At 47.4% G+C, this 18,351-nt stretch overlaps 1 protein-coding gene across 1 annotated transcript in view; it reads left to right on the top strand.

Moving 5' to 3' along the window:
• Positions 1-18,351, top strand: part of Pitpnm3 (PITPNM family member 3) — a 94,610-nt gene that overhangs the window by 35,666 nt on the left and 40,593 nt on the right. The window contains exon 4 of the mRNA XM_027922594.2: positions 12,598-12,645. Coding sequence (XP_027778395.2) covers positions 12,598-12,645 — 48 coding nt within the window. The remainder of the gene's footprint in view (positions 1-12,597; positions 12,646-18,351) is intronic.

Genomic DNA, 18,351 nt, shown 5'->3' with positions numbered 1-18,351 from the left:
CATGAGTTTTAAAAAAGTTATCTTGCCTCTATATAGTGGGTTCCAATCTTTCTATCTCTTAGGTCAAACATACCAATCAATATAGTTTTCTTCTTTTCTTTTTGGTCTTTGATTCACATGATCAACTTTCTTATACATCCTTTTTTTGTATTTCTAAAAATTTACATATTTAACACACTAAAAAATGAGTATTTTTCTATCAGGGTCTGGACTGAGTCGGTATTCTATATTCTATTGCTGAATAAGAAGGGACCTTGTTATTCTTTTTTGTCCCCTGTTCATTTGGCTCCAGGTTTTCAATTCTTATTTCACCTTAATGTTAATATTTATTTTTTTCTTTTGGGGAGTTCCCCCCCCCCATTATGGTGATTGTGAGGATGACTTCTTTTTCCTCTTCCTCCTTTTCCTCATTCTTCTTTTGTCAAATATACTGAGGTATGATTTACTTTTGGTAAAATTCATCCTTTTTAGTGTTCAGTTCTCATGCTGCTTCTGAAATTCCATGCATTCCCCTTCATTTACTTCTTTTCATTAGAACATCTCCTTATTCTCCAGGGAGGGACTGTGGACAGTAATTTTCCAAGTCCTTGCATTTCTTTTCTTTTTTTAAATTTTTATTAGTTGTTGATGATTTTTTTTTTTTTTTTGGTTTTACTTATTTGTATGTGGTGCTGAGAATCAAACCCAGTGCCTCACTCATGCTAGGCAAGCACTCTACCGCTAAGCCACAACCCCAGCCCACCAAGTCTTTGTATTTTTCCGCAGCCCTTTTTTGTATTTTATTTAGAGACAGGGTCTCACGAAGTTGCTTAGTGCCTCACTAATTGCTGGGGCTAGCTTTGAACTCATGATCCTCCTGCCTCAGCCTCTGAGCTGCTGGGATTACAGGCATGCACCACCACACCTGGCTGTGCCTTCTCATTTGAATGCAAGACTGCATCCATAATCATGTTCTCATCTGCCTCTGAAGATGTCCTCCCATGGCCTCCTTGCATATAGTGTCGTTAGCGAAAAGTTCTAGATAAATCTGATTCTCATTCCTTTGTGGGTAATCTGCTCTTTTTTTTTTTTTCCTCTCTCTCTCTTCTCTGAAGCCTTAAGCAGCTAAATAAATCTCTGTTCTTCATCTTCTGAGACCACAGTGTTTCTGTGTGAGATTTTTGTGGCTGTTGGTTGTCATGCTCGCACCTGGTCACACTCTTTCATTACTGTGCACTTTTTTTTTTTGTTTCTTCTAATATTTCTTTCCTTGTTTTATCAATCACTAGACAGATACTGGAATTTTTCTAACCAGGTGTCGACTTGTCCTAATTCTCATTTCTTGGTCCTAGTTGAGTTCTGGAAGTTTCCTTGGCTCTAAACGACAGCTTGACCATTTCCTCTTCATCAGTTTTTTTTTTCCATTCTGCTGCTCAACTCTTGTGGATTATTTTTAACAATCATCTGTTCATTTTCATATGCTCTGGTTGGTTCTTTTGGTTGATAACCCAACGTTGATTCATGGAGCCCAAGGGCTCACTTTATGTTTTCTAAGGTCTTTTTTTGCTTGTTCTATTAAGTTTCTGAGTTCTGGTAGACTAGAGATCAACAGGAGTAAACCACACACTTAAGACTGGATTAGTTAGCCAAGAATCACAAATGGCATTCGCATTGAACAGGAGCTGCCTTGATTCTAAGTCTCTAAGGAAGCATACAGCTGTCGTTAACACTGCCCAAGTGAAATGTATCTTGCCCAATTCTTTTATTTTTTAATTTAAAAATTTTTTTAAAAAAATTTTGTTCTAACTAATTATTCATGACAGCAGAGTACATTTTGATTCATTGTACACAAATGGAGCAAAACTTTTCATTTCTCTGGTTGTGCATGATGTAGAATTGTGCAGTCATATACGTACCTAGGGTACTGATGTTCATCTCATTATACCCTCTTTCCTGTCCCCCTGTCCCTGCCTGTTCCCTTTTGCCCAATCAAAGTTCCTCCATTCTCCCCACATCGTTCCCCCATTATGGATCAGCATCCACTTATCAGAGAGAACATTTGGCCTTTGGTTTTTTGGGATTGGCTTACTTCACTTAGCAAGATATTCTCTAAATCCATCCATTTACCTGCAAATGCCATAATTTTATTCTCTTTTAATGCTGAGTAATATTCCATTGTGTATATATTAAACACAGTTTCTTTATCCATTCATCTGTTGAAGGGCATCTAGGTTGGCTCCACGGTTTAGCTATTGTGAATTCAGCTGCTATGAATATTGATGTTGCTCAATTCTTTTTTTAAAAAAATTAAGATGTAATTCGTGTATCATAAAGTTCACTCTTTGAAACTGCACAATTCTGAAATTTTAATACAACATTTTGCAAAGTTGTGCGACCATCACTATTTTCTGGTTCTAGAACTTTTTCATCACCCTCAAAAAAATCTGTGTGCCCATTAGCAGTACTCTCCATTCTCCTCATCCTCCAACCCATAAAATTTCATTAAAATGGAATCAAACAATCATGTGGCCTTTTGTGTCTGACTTCTTTCCCTTAGCATGTTTTGGAGATTCACCTACATTATAGCATGAATCAGTACTTCATTTCATTTTTATGGCTGAACATTATTCCAATGTATGGGAATACCACATTTTGTTTATCCATTTGAGTTGTTTCCAGTGAATAATATTACTATAAGTAGTCATATGCCAGTTTTTAAAAAAATATTTCCTCAATTCTCTTGGGTATGAGTCTAGGAGTGGAGCTGATGTTTAATAGAGTAGTTTTGTTTAACTTTTTGAAGAACTGCAGATTCTTTCCAAAGAATCACTGCATTGCTGTACATTTCCACCCGCAATGGAAAAGTGTTCCAGTTTCTCAGATCTTCACCAATACTTGTTACCATCTGTCTTTTTGGTTTTAGTCATCTTGGTGGGTGGAAAGTGACATCTCATTGTGGTTTTAGTTTTCTTTTCCCTAGTGATGAATGATGTTGAGCATCTTCTCATGCGCTTATTGGTCATTTGCTTATCTTCTCTGGAGAAATATCTATTTCAAATTATTTGCTCATTATAAAATTGGGTTACTTGTTTTCTATTGTTGAGTCATAAGAGTTCTTTATATTCGAACACTAAAATCTTATTAGATATGTTGTTTTCAAATGTTTCCTCCCATATTGTGGATTGACTTTTCATTTTCTTGCTAATGTCTATTGAATCACAACTTTTAAATTTTTGATGAAGTCCCATTTATCTATTTTTTTCTCTTATTCTCTGTGCTTTTGGTGATATCTAGGAAACCATTGCCTAATCCAAGATTTATTCCTGCTTTCTTCTAAGAGTTTTATAGTTTTAGTCCTTTTATTTAGGTCTCTGATACACCTTGAGTTTATTTCTGTGCATGATGTGCAGTAGGAGTTTGACTTCATTCTTTTGCATGTGGCTAACCAGCTGTTCCAGGAACATTTGCTGAAAAGACTATTCCTTCCCCCATTGAATTGTTTCGGCACCATGGTCAAAAGCCACTTGATCATACACATGTGGGTTTATTTCTGACTCTCAATTCTATTCCACACATATATATGTGCCAATATGCCACAGAGTCTTGATTCCTGTACACTTGCAATGAGTTTGAAATCAGGAAGTGGGAGTTCACCAACTTTGTTCTTTCATAAGACTGTTTTAACTATTCTTTGTTCCTTGCATTTCCATATGGATTTTAGGACCAGTTTGTCAATTTCTGTGAAAAAAGCCAGCTGGAATTTTGATAGGGATTGTGTTGAATCTGTAGATCATTTGGAAAGTATTGCCATTGTAATCTCAGTTCTAATCTACAAACAGAACTGTTTTCACCCTTATTTAGGTCTTCTTTAATTTTTTCAAAGATGTTTTATAGTTTTCAATGCATGAGTCTTGCACTTGTTTTATTACATTTATTTCTAAACATTTTATTCTTATTTTTGTGTGGTGCCTGGGATCAAATCCAGTGCCTTATGTGTGCTAAGCAAGCACTCTACCACTGAGCCACAACCCCAGTCCAATCTAAATATTTATTCTTTTTGATTCCATTATAACTGGAATTTTTTTTAAAAAAATATTATTTTATGTATGTATTTGACTGTATGACCAATGTGATTCTACAATATGTGCACTCAGAAAAATGAGAAATTTTATCCCATCTATGTATGATATATCAAAGTATATAAATGCATTCTACTGTCATGTATAACTAATTAAAACATATAAAAAATTTCAAAAAATTTCCTTTTCAGATTGTTCATTGCAACTTTGTGGCAATACAATTGATCTTTGTATATTGACCTTGTATCCTGTAACCTTATGGAACTAAATGTCAGTTTTTTATTGTTATGGTGGAGGTGGAGTGATTGCTTAGGGCTTTCTATACAAAAGGTCATGTCATCTCCAAATTGAGGTAGTTTTACTTCTTCCTTTCCAATCTGGATATCTTTTATTTCCTTTTGTTGTCGAATTTCCCTGACAAGTTCCTCTAGTAGAATAATGAATGGAACTAGTGACAGCAAACATTTTGTCTTGTTCCTGATCTCATTTTCAATCCTTCACCAGTAAATATAATGTTAACCATGGATTATTTTTTTTGTAGATGCTCATCTGGTTGAGCAATTTCCCTCCCTATTCCTAGTTTTTGATTTTTTTTTTAAACTATGGAAAGATGTTGAGTTTTACCAAATGATTTTTCTGCATTACCTATTGAGATGCTTGTGTGATTTTTGTATTTTATTCCATCAGTATGGTGTATTATGTTGTTTTTTGTATGTTGAATAACCTTGCATTCCTGGGATAAATTCCATTTGGTCCTTAGCAGGGTTTGCCATCTTGCTAACATCTTATGCTCATGATTTATATTTTTTTTGGGGGTGGGTGGGTACCAGGGATTGAACTCAGGAACACTCAACCACTGAGCCACATCTCCAGCCCCATTTTGTATTTTATTTAGAGATAGGGTCTCACTGAGTTGCTCAGTGCCTCATCATTGCTGAGGCTGGCTTTGAATTCACGATCCTCCTACTTCAGCCTCCTGAGCTGCTGGGATTACAGGCGGGCGCCACGGCGCCTGGCACAGTTTATATTTCTTCCAGAATAATTCATACTAATAGTCTAAGAGCTGTCACTCATACTTGCAATCCGGTCTTCTTTTTCCTGAAATAAACTTAGTGTGAGCATGGCCACATTCTCATTGACAGGAAGGAAGCAGTCACTGCCTATGCATCCCTAATCAATTTATCTACTTTCAACTTTCCAGAGAGCTATGTTTTTGTATCACTCACCCCCAACTCTTGCATTTAGATATGTGGTTTTCAAACAATGGTCCCTGGACCAATAGCATTAGCATCACTTGGGAACTTGTTAGAAATGTGAGTGAGGGTGCCCCACCCAGAATGAATTAGCCAAATTCTGGGAGTAGGGCTCAGAATCTGTTTTCACTAGACCTCTAAGTGATTCTGATGCACGTTAAAAATTTAAGAATGATTACGGATTGTGCTACTAAGTTGGCTCAAGGAAACCCCAGGCCCATTTCTCTGTATTCTCTTCCCTCCCATCTTTGAGTTTAATATCTTTCTTCAGCAGTATTGGCTTTCCTTTAATATTTAGCAATATTTGGATTTTGCACTCCACTTCGTATTTGCAGTTCCCTGTTAGCTTAACTCTCAGGGATGTGATCTGTCTGTTTACTGCAGCCTGCTGTCATCTAATTATTAGGGTGGGTAGGAAATGCTGCGGGGTGCACTGAACCAGTAACTTCTGATTTGTTCCTTTTGGGTATTTTCAGCCTCCCAGGGTGTCCTATCCCTCAAACATCCATCTTCTTTCACACTTGGGGACAGATGCTTTTGCTTGGCACAATCAGGGGTCAGGAAAGGACCAAAGTACTGGCTCTTCTACTGTGGACACCCAGATAATTGCAAAACTTCCATTGCTCCCAGGTATTCCCGTACACGAGCCTGCTGTGCCCTCTGAGCTGCCTCTGCCTTGGCCACAGACCTTTCTTTGCAGGATTGAATCTATGGCTTCCTCTCTTCTGGGCTGCTTTATGGGCATTTGACCTTTGCAGTCACACAAGACCGCACACTTAGAAGGCTCCGTGATTGATTTTTATACTCTGCCATCGCCATCTTGCAATTCTTAATACTTTTGAATAAGGGACACCACGGTTCCATTTTGGGGACCTGAAAATGAATGTAGCCAGTCCTGCCTTCGTCCATCAGATCTCTCTGTTTTCTGCCTTTTGGGGATGTTACACAATTTTGGTCAGCAAAGGACATCCCTTCTTATTTTACATTGCTACTCAACGTTACGTCAAAGGAAAGTAATGAAGGCCATTTCTAGGGATTTGGGGCAGAAGAAGAAGTCTGGGTCATTGTAGTCAGTTTACCCTCTTTATGCAATCCACCTGTGATATTTCTAAAATATAAGTTCAGTAATATCATTCGGCTGTGGAATTGACAACGAGGTGTTTGCTGTCTGAAGAATGAAGTATCAATTCCCCAGCCTGGTAAGGAAGGCTATCCACAATTTTCTCCCAGGCTTTCTTCTGACCATCAAGATTTTTCAGGGTTAGTAACTTCCCTTTCACTGCCAGAATCAGACAGCTTTGGAGTAGCTACCATGAGGGACGTTATAAAGGGTCTGTCAAATCATTGCTAAATCATGTGATGCCAAAGTGACCCTCTGACTCTGACACTCACATCTTTTGGGCCATTCCTCCTTCCTCTTCCAATCACTGCATGTTCTAGTCAAATGGTCAGGGGGCTGCTTGCTGACCCTCCAGCCTACTCAGAGCTTTTCAGTTTCCTACCTTTGCCCCAGTCCTCCCTTCACTTATTTTCTAGCTCTCAAGATCCTGCTCATTTCCTCCCAGAAGCCTCCCAGATGGCCCTGCCTCTCCCAGACCACCTCCCTCTCACCAGCACTGCTCAGTGGTTCCTTCACCTGGCTGCTTCCAGTTGTGCCTTTGGGGGTGTGTGGTTTCCCTCCCTTCCTGGCCCCAAGGCAGTCCGGGGTTTCATCATGCATCCATGCATCTGTGCATCCCCTCTCTTACTTAAGCATGGCTCTGTGCCAGGCCCTGTGCAGGTCAATGCTGGGGACGTGTGGATGACTCAGTAGTGGTCTCAGAACTGAGCTGCTCCTGTACAGACTGCTCATCCTCAGGCCCACTCAGGGCAGTTACAGTTCAGTGAGCTAATGGCTCTGCCACAAGTGGGAACCGGAAGTGGAGCCGGGGCTGAGCCTTTTCTGAGATGAGAGCCTCCAACAGATGAGAGTGCAGCAGGCAGGTGCCAAGATGGGAAAGGGGGTGTGGGAGCAGGGAGACTTGGGGACCCACACGGGGTTCTTCTTGACTGAGGTTTGGGTGTGCGGTGTTGGGGAGCGGGTGGTGAAAAGGGATGGGAAGGTCTCAGAGAAGAGGCCAGGTGGGAAACTGGAATGCCAGGCTCAGGAGTGGGTCTCTTCTTGAAAGTGCCCATGGGAATCCTTAGATTGGTTTCAGCAGGGGACTAATGAGCCACTTTCTAGAAAGATATTTCTAGAAGCCACTGTGAAAGATAAAAAGAGGGGCCAGGAATGAATGTAGTTGCTGCAGATTAGGTGAGAGGTAATGAGCTTGAATCTTCACCTGTAGCCCAGGCTCTGGGGACACCCCAAATAGGAGGAGGGTACTTCCTTCCAGGGCCTGCTACAAAAGCTGAATCACCACTGGGCCAGATTCTGGCCAGAGCTCCCAAGGGCCAGCAAGGGGCAAGCCCAGGGCAAAGTCATGCTTCTCTTGCTCGTGGGGCTGCTCCAGTGTGACTTCCCAGACACGCCCAAGCCGACCAGGAGGAGAATTCCCCATTCCTCTTGCCCACATCCCAGTCTGTTGTAATGGCTGCCCCAGCAAACCTCACAACCCGCACTTTGGATGCAAGGAGCAGCTTCTCTTGTTTCAGGTGTTGGTGGAAAGCCATCCTGTTCGTGGTGCCTCCTTTTGCTCTGAGGAGCTCAGGATGTGGGGAGCTGGGAAGAGGAAGTACAAAATCACTCAGGAAGCCTTTAGCGGGGCTTGAACGTGTCTTCTTTGGCAGATGATGTAGCTCAGACTCCCAGGGCTGTGCGACCCTTAGCACAGGCAGAATTTGTGGGACCACAACCTGGGGCTGGCAGCGAAGGCATTACTGTCCCTGTCCCCCACCCTCTCTGTGCAGCTGTCCTGTTTGCAGGAACTGCTGGCAGCTCCTGCGCTTGAAGCAAGCTCCAGCTGAGGCGAGGCTGCAGGGCCCAGGGGCCCTGGAAAGCTCTAGGCCAAGTGGGGTCTCATTTAGGCAACTCGAAGCCAGCTGCACATTTGGTTAATCACCCTCGTCCTGGGAGCCTGCTAATCAGGAAGCTGGGGGTGTCCACCAATCCCTTCTCTTGCTGGTAGCAGCTTTGAGGGAAGATGGAACCAGCCTGGACTGAGCAGAAAGACCAGCTTCCTGCTATGTGGGCCCCACACTTATGTTGTCAAATAGCTCATTCTTGCCCACATTGGTGGCCTCATTGGCTTCCAGACCCCTTGGATGCCTGGCTCAGGTTTCCCTGTAGGGGACACTGAGCCTGGGGGCAACTCTGGTCAGTCCCCAGGCCTCTGGACGCTTCTCCTCTGCATTCCTTGCAAACAGCCCCTTTCTACTCCCTTCCTTCCCTCCCCTCAGTCCTGACTGTGGCCACCTTCTCTGTCTTGATGGCTCCCCCTTGGCTCCGAGACCCTTCCCAGAAAAAGCCCCTGCCTAAAACACCCAGACGAGCAGGTGAGCTGGAGGGAAGAGTGCTGGCCAGACTTGGGGGTCAGAGGGACCAGATCTGAACATTAGGTAAGTGATTTTGTCCTTCCAAACCTCAGTTTCCTTATTTGTTTAGGGGGCCATTGGGGCATCAGTCTTAATGATTCCACAAGTGGGGAAGCCCTGGGTGGAGCCTGCGGCCCCTGAGTGCCCAGGTACAGCTTTCAAGGATTAGACAACTCTGGCTACGTTCCAGGCTGGCTGTGAGGAGTCCCAGAGCTGAGCTCTGACCTCTTCTCCTAATTCTCTTCCCTCTGCCCATGAAAATCCCAAGCAGTGTTTCAAGGTCCCCCACCTCCTGACTCCTCCCCCAGCTCTGCACTCCTGCTTCCCTGGCTCTCAGGCCCTCGCCCTACCCCCCCACCAGGTCTCCTTGCCCTTGGAGATCCTGCTGTGCTCAAAGTCATGTTTGCTTTCTGGTAATGAAAAGTGAGAATGGGATCAGAGGCTCATAAACTGTCGAGGCGTGGAGCTGCTACGGGCCTGGAGTGAGAACATTGGAGGTGATGAGTCAGACCTGGCCCATCCCTCAGCGGACTCTCCTTCCTCCTCCAAGGTCTGCCACCCAGTAGGTGCTCAGGAAACACCAGAGATGTCTGTGTTGTAATCAGGGTTTGTGATCTGTGTTCTAATTTTTTTGAGGGGGCCGTACCAGGGATGGAACTCGGGCACTGACCACTTAGCCACACCCCCAGCCCTATTTTGTATTTTATTTAGAGACAGGGTCTCACTGAGTTGCTTAGCGCCTCACTTTTTGCTGAAGCTGGCTTTGAACTCACGATCCTCCTGCCTCAGCCTCCTGAGCCTCTAGGATTACAGGTGTGTGCCACCGTGCCCAGCATAATCTGTGTTCTACAGGGCCCTGGGTCTGGGCTTTACTGTTCTAAATTCTGAATCATTTTACCTCCAAGCTTTTGTTTTGTAAGTGAAGCCCTATGCTGCGTGTGCCGGGGGCTTCACATTTGGCTCATGTATGGTCCCACCTTGTGCTGCCTCACGGTCCCTGGATGGTGCTTGGCCTCCTGCTCTCCTTCCCTTGGGCTCCTCAGCCCTACCGCTTCCCTCTCCTGGTCCCTGCCTGTAGACAGACAGCTGCTGCCCTCCCTCCATGCAGGAGCCTGAGGGCAGACAGGTTGGGATCAGGTGTTCCTGCCCCTCTGTGTCTGGGGTGGGGAAGCCGTCCCTGCCTGGCAATATTCCAAAGGTGACTCAGAGGGAGCAAGTCTCCCCCTCAGCCTTATCTAGGAACCTGGTGCCTTTTGGTTTGGGGACTGCAGTGCACTTGTCTAGCCTGGATCAGGGCAGTGGGCCCGAGGAAAGCCGAGGTACATGCCTCACCTTTCTGGCTCTTGGTCATTGCACCAGCATGGGCCCAGTGGCTGGCAGCAGGGCCACCAGGGAGCTGGTGTGCCACATCAGGGAGTGTGGACCCAGGGCTGCGAGGGTCAACCCTGAGCTCATGGGTCACCCTGTGCATGAAGGAGGATGATACTAAGTAGTGAATCAAAGCATCATGACCCATCAAGAGGGTCATCCAGAAAAAGAAAAAAATATATATCTTTTAGCAGTTTGAGCAGCACGTTTTTCTTGCTTTTTGAACAGCACCATTTCCTTTCCTTTCTCATGGAGCCCTGCTGATTATGCAGCTTGTTTGGGTGCAGTAGATAAAGCAGGAGATTTGGAAGTTTGTAGGTTCCTCCGCCTCTCCAAGCTTCAGTTTTCTTATTGGTAAACAGGCTTCCTGCCCAGGGCCACCCCCTCCCACTCTCTGCTTTCCATGGTCTTGGCCTGTCATGGACATGGTCTTGCTGGCCTCTTGGAACGCCTTCCCCTTCCCTCTCCCCGTGGAAGCTGCAATCGCACTCTGCCACCTGCTTCCCTGGGTCCGACAGGGTCTCTTCCTCCTCCTTCCATGTTCCTCATGCTTCTTTGCAGTTAGGGCTGTGCACCTCTGTTCTTTCCCTGTACTCACCTTGACCTCCTCATTTCTGCATCTCCCAAGGCCCTAGGTGCCACTCTTGGCAGATAGAAGGTATTTTGGGGGCATGTGACCTCATTTCTGTTAGGTGGTGGTGGCAGAAGGTGACTTTCCCTAGAGGCACCTAAGGGACCGTGGGCCTCAGGCGGTGTTCAGACATGGTGCTGGTCGTTGGTCCTTGACAAGTGCATCTGACACTGGATCTTCCTTTGTTCCCATCCACATCTGGGCTGCTGTAGCTCCTGGGAAACGTTCTGCAGCCACCATGTTGGGTGGGGGCCACGCCATGAGGCCCAGGCCATTGTTCTCCAACTGGGCCCCTGTTGGGCTCAGGCTGTCGTGCCCCTTGGGCCTGGGGAGCATCATGAACTGGAGCAAGTCTTGGCATTGGTCATTTCCATCTGGCTTTACTTGGTGATGTGAAAACAAAAGAGACAAGGTCTCGAATCAGTCATTAAAAGCAAATAAGAAAATAAAACAATAAGAAGAGCAATCTTCATTTATTGAATGGCTGTCATTACCTGCCTGTGTTCTGAGGACTTTGTAATCATTTACTCTGCACAATAATCCTCTGAGGTAGGGACCCATACGATCTCCATTTCCTTGATGAGAAGAATGAGACACAGAGATTGCGTAACTTGCCCAAAGGTACATGTCAATGAAAGAACTGGTATTTGAATCCAGGTGTCTGACCATCACACAAAACACCCCAAGGGCTTTCAGAGCTGGGAGGGTCATTAGAGAATACTGGATCCTGCAGTGTCTTGTAGGAATGAGACCCAGAGAGGGAGAGGGACATATCTCAGGTCACACAGCAGGGTCAGTGGGAGTCTGGAACAGAATCTCAGCTTCCAAACTCCAGCTATATGTTCTTCTCACTCTTTATTCTTGCCTACCTTTGAGAGAGCTCAGCAGCCCCGGTTCCAAGCTGGAGGGAGACAGACAAGGATCTGGGTGATATAAACCGGGAAGGCAGCTGTGGCAGGCAGACAGCTATGGAAATGGGGTGAGCAATTCTATTGGCAGCCTCTGGGTTGGCTGCAAGAGGGGAACCAGGCATGTTCAGGGCAGGAGCTGTCCATCAGGCCCTGGCTGGCTGGCTGGGGAGATGGAGGTCTTTCCTGGATGGAGCTGCCTTAGAGCCCTAAGGGGAGGAAGCAAGGCAGCTTGGAGTGGGGTAGGGTCCTATACCCCAGGAGAGGCCTGAAGGTGGCCTTCCTCTGAGCCCAGGAACCCCTTCTCAATGAAGCAGGGCTTTGGGGGAAGCTGCAGACACATTTTCTGGGGGAAGCTCGGACTTGCTCAGGAAGCAGGGTCATGGTGATATGGTGAGTAGGAGGGACTTGGGAAGCTTCCACAGAAGCCCAGTAGACAGTGGGATGTTGAGATCAAGAACTTAGGAGAGAGCTCTGGACTGGAGACGTTTGGCAGTTGCCTGAACATGGCATGTAGCACTGACCCTCAGGAGAGACTGGGGGGTGGGCAGAAGGCAGCACCTGGTCACCAGCTGCTTACTGAGCTGGGAGAGGAGGGAGTCAGACAAGATGGCTGTGAGAAGGTCAAGCAGTCACAGGAACCAGGCCAGGTGTCATGAGGGCTCCCAGCTGTGAATTGCATAAAGGTCGGGGATTAAGTCTGTGGGGAGGAGGGGCAGGGTCAGAAGTGGTGGGTGAGACCTCTGCTCCTCTGCTCTGGAGTGGAGGGACAGAGGCAGCCCCTAGGAGGGGCTCTCAGGAGGCACAGGGCCTGGTCAGCAGAGTCCAGGGTTGGTCTGCTCATGTCTCTTTTGTTTCCACAGGAGAAGGGACAACGCCGTGCACATCCAGCATCCTCCAGGAGAAGCAGCGTGAGTTAAGCCTGACCCCATGGAGCCCTTGGGATGGGTCCCCTGTCACCCACTCAGAGCCCAGAGGGTGGTGGGGTCATCCTTATCTTGCCCACAGGCAGGAACAATGGGCTTGGGGTCACTTGGCCTGAGCTTGGGCCACTGTCCTGAGACACTCAGGTTCCCGTGTCACCCCATACCGGGAAGCTCAGCTGTCAGAGCCGGAGCAAGGAGGGTGAGGTGAGGCTGGTGGGCGAGGGGCAGGGGCAGCAGAGCAATGGGACTGTGGGAAACCTGGTGAAATGTTCTCTTCATCTACGGAGACAGCTGGGCTAGACACCTCCATGACCTCCTTCAGGTGACATAACTCCCAGTAGCCATAGGTGGCGCCATGGTGACGTGACAGAGGTCAGAGTGAATGAGGTCATTCAAGGCTATGCCATGCATGGGTCACAATCCCTTGCGAAGAGGCCTTCTCTGCCGAGCACGGGGCTCCTGTGGTTGCATCCGGGTGTTTCCTGTCTTTGTTGTGCTTTGGGTCATACTGATGTATGAGAGAAAAGTGCAGGATGGGTCCTAGGAGATGTCAGTTTGCGGGCCGAGTCTGCCCTGGACATCCTGGGTGGACTTGGTGGGTAGCTTCGCAGTCCTGTGTCTACTGCCAGCGTATTGAGTTTCCACAAGAGGCTGGGGCCAGGGAGAGGAGTCTCTATGTATATTTTCTTTTTTTTAAATTTCAATATTTATTTTTCAGTTTTTGGCGTATACAACATCTTTGTTTGTATGTGGTGTTGAGGATCGAACCCGGGCCGCACGCATGCCAGGCGAGCGTGATACCACCCGAGCCACATCCCCAGCCCCTCTATGTATATTTTCTCAGGACTTTCTTGACTTCTCCTTCCTGCTGTTCTGACCCGTGGTTGCAGCTATCAGGGGCTCAGCCCACTCTGCCCAGCGCCTCCCTGGGCCCAGGCCGGATGCCTTCCTGTACACTCTCCCATCCTCTGCTGCTCAGCTGAGGCCCCCGAGCCCAGCCTCCCACAACCTGGGACCCGTCCCTGAGTGGGTGCACAGGCCTCCAGAGAAGCCTTCTGGGTTTCTAACATTCAGATGCAATTTACAGACAAAGTCCCCCGTGTGACCAGGGGCTGGTTACTCAAGTCCCCAGCCTCAAGCCCACCCAACAGGAGGAAGGGCAGGGCAGAGAGAGAGAGGGCTAACTCCAAATGTGCCTGCAGGATTTTAGTTTATGGAGGTGATTTTGGGTGATGACACAGAGACTGAGGCCATTGGAAGATGAAATTATTATGTAGTTTCCAAGAACAGGGGCATGTCTTGCCACGCCAGGCAGGGCCACCAGAGAGCCTCAGGGCTGGGCAGGAGGAGGCGAAGGTATACACCACAGCCTTTGTTGAGGCAGGAAAGGCGGGACAGGTTGGGGACAGCTGAGGATGGGCTGGTTTGAATGATGTCTCTGATCTCTGGGTGGCAGAGGTCCCTAGTTGTTGGGCACCTGGCCCTAGGTGGTTTAGGGTGGTGGAATTAGTGGCTTAGTGGGTGAATGTTAGCTAAAGGAGGCAGATAGCGGTTGTGGCTTGGAGTTTGGTTGGTCACCTGTGAAAGTGTGTTCCCCTGGGCAAGTTTCTTTTCTGTGGGAATTAGCCAGCTGAAGGAGGGGTAGGTTCTCTCTGGCCAGGAAGACCCCCAGGATGCCAAACCATCAAAAAGTTAAAAAAAAACACACAAAAAAACATGGTTAACCAGGGATGCCATCGCATTCCTCAGGGATGTGGGAAAGGAAAAGACCATTCCTGTTGGGTCTTTAGGAAATGAAAACAGCAGTTTGACTTGGGGTTTATCTCCAGGAGGCCAAACCACAGCTCCGTTTCCCGCAGACACAATTGACTTGATAGGACAGTTAGTTTCTCCTGGACCTGTCTGAAAAATTGTGTTTCAATAGTGGCAAAGTCTTTTTCCCCCTTCACGGTTATCAATTTTAGTCAAAATTATATTGCTGAAGGCTGTCAACAGATTCTGCTCCTTAAGGATACTCTTGCTTAATAAAAAATAATAGTCAATGAAGCCAGGGGCTGTGGTGCGTGCCTGTAATCCCAGCCACTAGGGAGGCTGAGGCGGGAGGATTGCAAGCTCAAGGCCAGCCTCAGCAGCTGAGCAGGGCCTTGTCTCGAAATAAAAAAATAAAAAGGGCTGGAGGTGTAGCTCAGTGATACAGGAGGGCCCATGGGTTCATTCCTCAGTACTGAAAGAATAAAGAAAGATAACAGTCAATGTGCAGAAGAATTTTGGAGCTCAATTGTACATTGGAGGTTGTCACGGCCAGTGACTCCCCAAGTATAAACCCGCCCTTTTTGGCAGTGAGAAAAACAACACTGTAATGTGTTTTTCCATAATGTTGAATGTATTCAGTGGAGAGGGCTACTTTTCACATAATTCCACAATTATTATGTCCTGCCTACAATTTTTGGCAATAATATCATTTTTCTTTTATGAAATGATGGTGGTAATTGATGATAATGTGTTTGTTTATTTCAAATCCAGAATTGGCAAAATAAAAGTTTGTGACCTGAATTAAAAAGGGATAATAGCAATGCCTTATGTTTCTAATGTGCTTTTCCACTGACTGTACACTTCTATGCATATTACTTTCATTAATATTTCCACTGGGTTTTTGAAAATTCTCCAAAAACAAGTTATGAGTTGGTACAAATTACCCCGAGCCTGGAGTCAGAAAAAATCCTGGGGTCAGTGCTATAATATCCGGCATTTAAAAGTCTAAGGCCTGGGTTTGAAGGTCAGCATCTCTATGTGGTCCCTGTGATGCTTTGGACACATTTCTTAATGTCTCTGAGCCTCAGTATACTCATTGTGGAAAAAATGGCCATACTCTTCACTTTCTAGAGCTGCTGAGGGAATCAGAGAAAATTCATGTGCAAAGCCATGGTCTGCACCTGATGCACAAGAAGCGTCTTACAGTTCTCTCTCATTGGCTTTTGCATGAGCCTTAGCAACTGGAATCTGGTACGGATGGGAGGGAGGTATCTTGTCCTCTGGTGGAGCTCAGTCTCAGTCCTATGGCTGCCTCAGAGCCATCATCACAGCAGTTGAAATTCCTCCTGAGATGGCCAGAGAGAGCTGGGCTTCTCTGGATTCGAGAAGGTGCAGGCACCAGGTCGCCAGCTCTTGTTTGCAGTGGACTGGGATGGGAAGGCACGTGTCCCTCCTCTGTGGCTATCAGACAACTCAGGCTTCATCCTGCCACTGGACAGATTGGCCTGGCAGAATGCCACCTCTGGTGTGTGCTTATAATTTGGAATCAGACTAGATGAAGCTCAGGGAGCCATTGTGTGCAGAGGCAAGGTAGGGAGCAGGGAGAAGAGGAAGGGAAGGCCTTGGACTAGGGGGCAGGAGGCCTGAGGCATTTCTCTTCACCTTGCTGTGCAGTTTCTGCTCCAGCCTGCGGCCCAGTCTTCCGTCCTGTCTGTCCATGAGCCCTTCTGGATCTAACATGCTGAGGGCTTCTGACTTCCTGTTGCTCCCGGCTGGTGTGCCTTTATCTCCTGGCTTCCTTTGTCTGCTTCTCTTTCTGCCTTGTTCCTGCCTCCTTATAGCACGGGAGACATTTATGCATGCCTGGTGGGTGCTGGGTGGGGGCTTCAGAGAACTCAGCTCCTCCTCATGGAAGCTCATTCCTCTGGTCTTCAAAGGGAAGGGCAACATCCTTCTCAGATCCAAGCCAGAAACCTGGGGTCTTTCTAGACTATCCTCCTACCTTCATCACCATCTAGTCAAATTAGACCCTCCAGCAGAGCACTCAGGATCCTTCTCTCCTACCCTTCTTTTTGCCCCCTGGGTTTATACCTGGGAATCACCAGCCTTGAAACTGCCAATTTACCATTTCAGTTCCAAAATTCTTCAGCCCATTGATTGTTATTTTATTTTATTTTTTATATAATGGGGATTAAACCCGTGGACACTCTACCACTGAGCTACACCCCCAGCCCTTTTTATTTTTTTATTTTGAGACAGGGCCCTGCTCAGTTTGTTGAGGCTGGCCTTGAACTTGCAATCCTCCTGCCTCAGCCTTCCTACTCGCTGGGATTACAGAGGTCACTGTCTTCTCTTTCCTGGACTGCCCTGTCCTCCAGTACACTACACTGGTCTCCCCACCTCCAGACTCTCCCCCTCTGTCTTCTCCAGAGTGACAGAAAGACTTTGCCAGGGCAGTCCTGGTCCCCCCAGCCCCTGCTTCCCTTCCCCCACCTCCCTCATCACTCTCCTTGCTTCCTTTCTGGGGGAGCTGATCAGGAAACTGAGATTCCATTCATGCCCATGGAGGGGACCCACATAGCCTCCTGCACAGCAGAAGGTGGGAAGGATAACTGGGGACTCAGATGCACAGCTGCAAGCAGGAAGCTGGCCCGCCACTTCCTGCTGTGAGCTGCCATCACCCTTGGCTCCCTGGGATGGGAATTCTCCTTCCTGCTGCACCCACCCCCTCACAAACCTCGTGGGAGGAGGTCCGGCCTCATCCCCCCTCATCCTGCCTCATCCCTTCTTGGGAGGCTCTCCTCATCCCTGACCCTTCTAGACTTCGCGATTCCACAGGGTTCAGGGGGCTCCCCACAAGGTTCCCTTTGATCTTGAAGCCTGGGGCTGGGAAGGGCTATGATCATGATGAGCCTGTCACAGTGAGAACATGAAGATGCCCTGGGAGTAAATGAGCTTCCCGGGAAGATGGTCCCACTAGCTCCCTTCACTCCTCCATCTCCAGAGCTCCGCCCTGTGCCTGGCCAGCTCAGATCTGAGCTCCCTTTTTCTTGCAGTTGGTCCTTTCCACAATCACCCCGGGTACCTGGGTTGGTCCCCTCTCCTGTCCTTTCTGCCACACAGGAACTCTCGGGAGTCAGTTTTACTGTCAATCTTCCTGCTTCCTCTGCTTCCTGTCAAAACCACTTGGGTCCAGGCTCTGCATGGGACAGGGACAGGAGAGTTGAAGGAGAGGGCTTCCTCTATCTACCTCCACCCCAGAAGGACAGGTTTTGTGACAGGAAGACTTCACTGCCGTGGCCTTTGGGGTTGAACCTGACCCATGTTGCATGCAATAGAAAGGACACATGACACCTGGACTCATTCTGGCTACTGAATGGTTTTCCCAAAGGCCAATGCTGGCACTAGCTATGAGTGCAGGGGTGGTAAGAGGATGTCCCAGGTGTGGGAGGGTCTGCCCACAGTCATATCTGCAAATCAGAGTGGAGTCCCCCGGGACTCTGAATTTCTTCTCTTCCCCAGACTAAACCCTAACAATGGACCCAATTGAATCCTGATTCTGGCTTCAGACTGACCCTTTATCTTCATCCCCAAACTGAGCTTCTGTCATAGTCACTCAATGAGCCCTGATTTATCCCCAGCTAGGTCTTGACTTCAGCCCTGGTCTGGACTAAGCTCTAATCTTTGGCTCAGTGTCACCCTCCCCATTGTGGGGACATGGGTTGACCTCACATTCCACTGCCTAGGGTTAGCAACCAGAGGAACAGCTTCCCTTCCCGCATACCCCCAGTCTGCAGTTTACCCAGGAGGACCCCCCACAGGAGCGATGCATGAAGCCTCTTGCCCGCAGCTGGCCTCCCCACTCCTCTGCCTGGTGACTGGTATCTTTTCCTGGCCTGTGTGGGCAGCTTGCTGAGCACAGCTGCAGACAGGCTATAT

The sequence above is a fragment of the Marmota flaviventris genome, chromosome 17, assembly GCF_047511675.1.
Source record: "Marmota flaviventris isolate mMarFla1 chromosome 17, mMarFla1.hap1, whole genome shotgun sequence".
Classification (NCBI taxonomy): domain Eukaryota; kingdom Metazoa; phylum Chordata; class Mammalia; order Rodentia; family Sciuridae; genus Marmota; species Marmota flaviventris.
The sequence above is the reverse complement of the archived record's forward strand: the minus strand, read 5'-3'. Positions and strand labels throughout refer to the sequence as shown.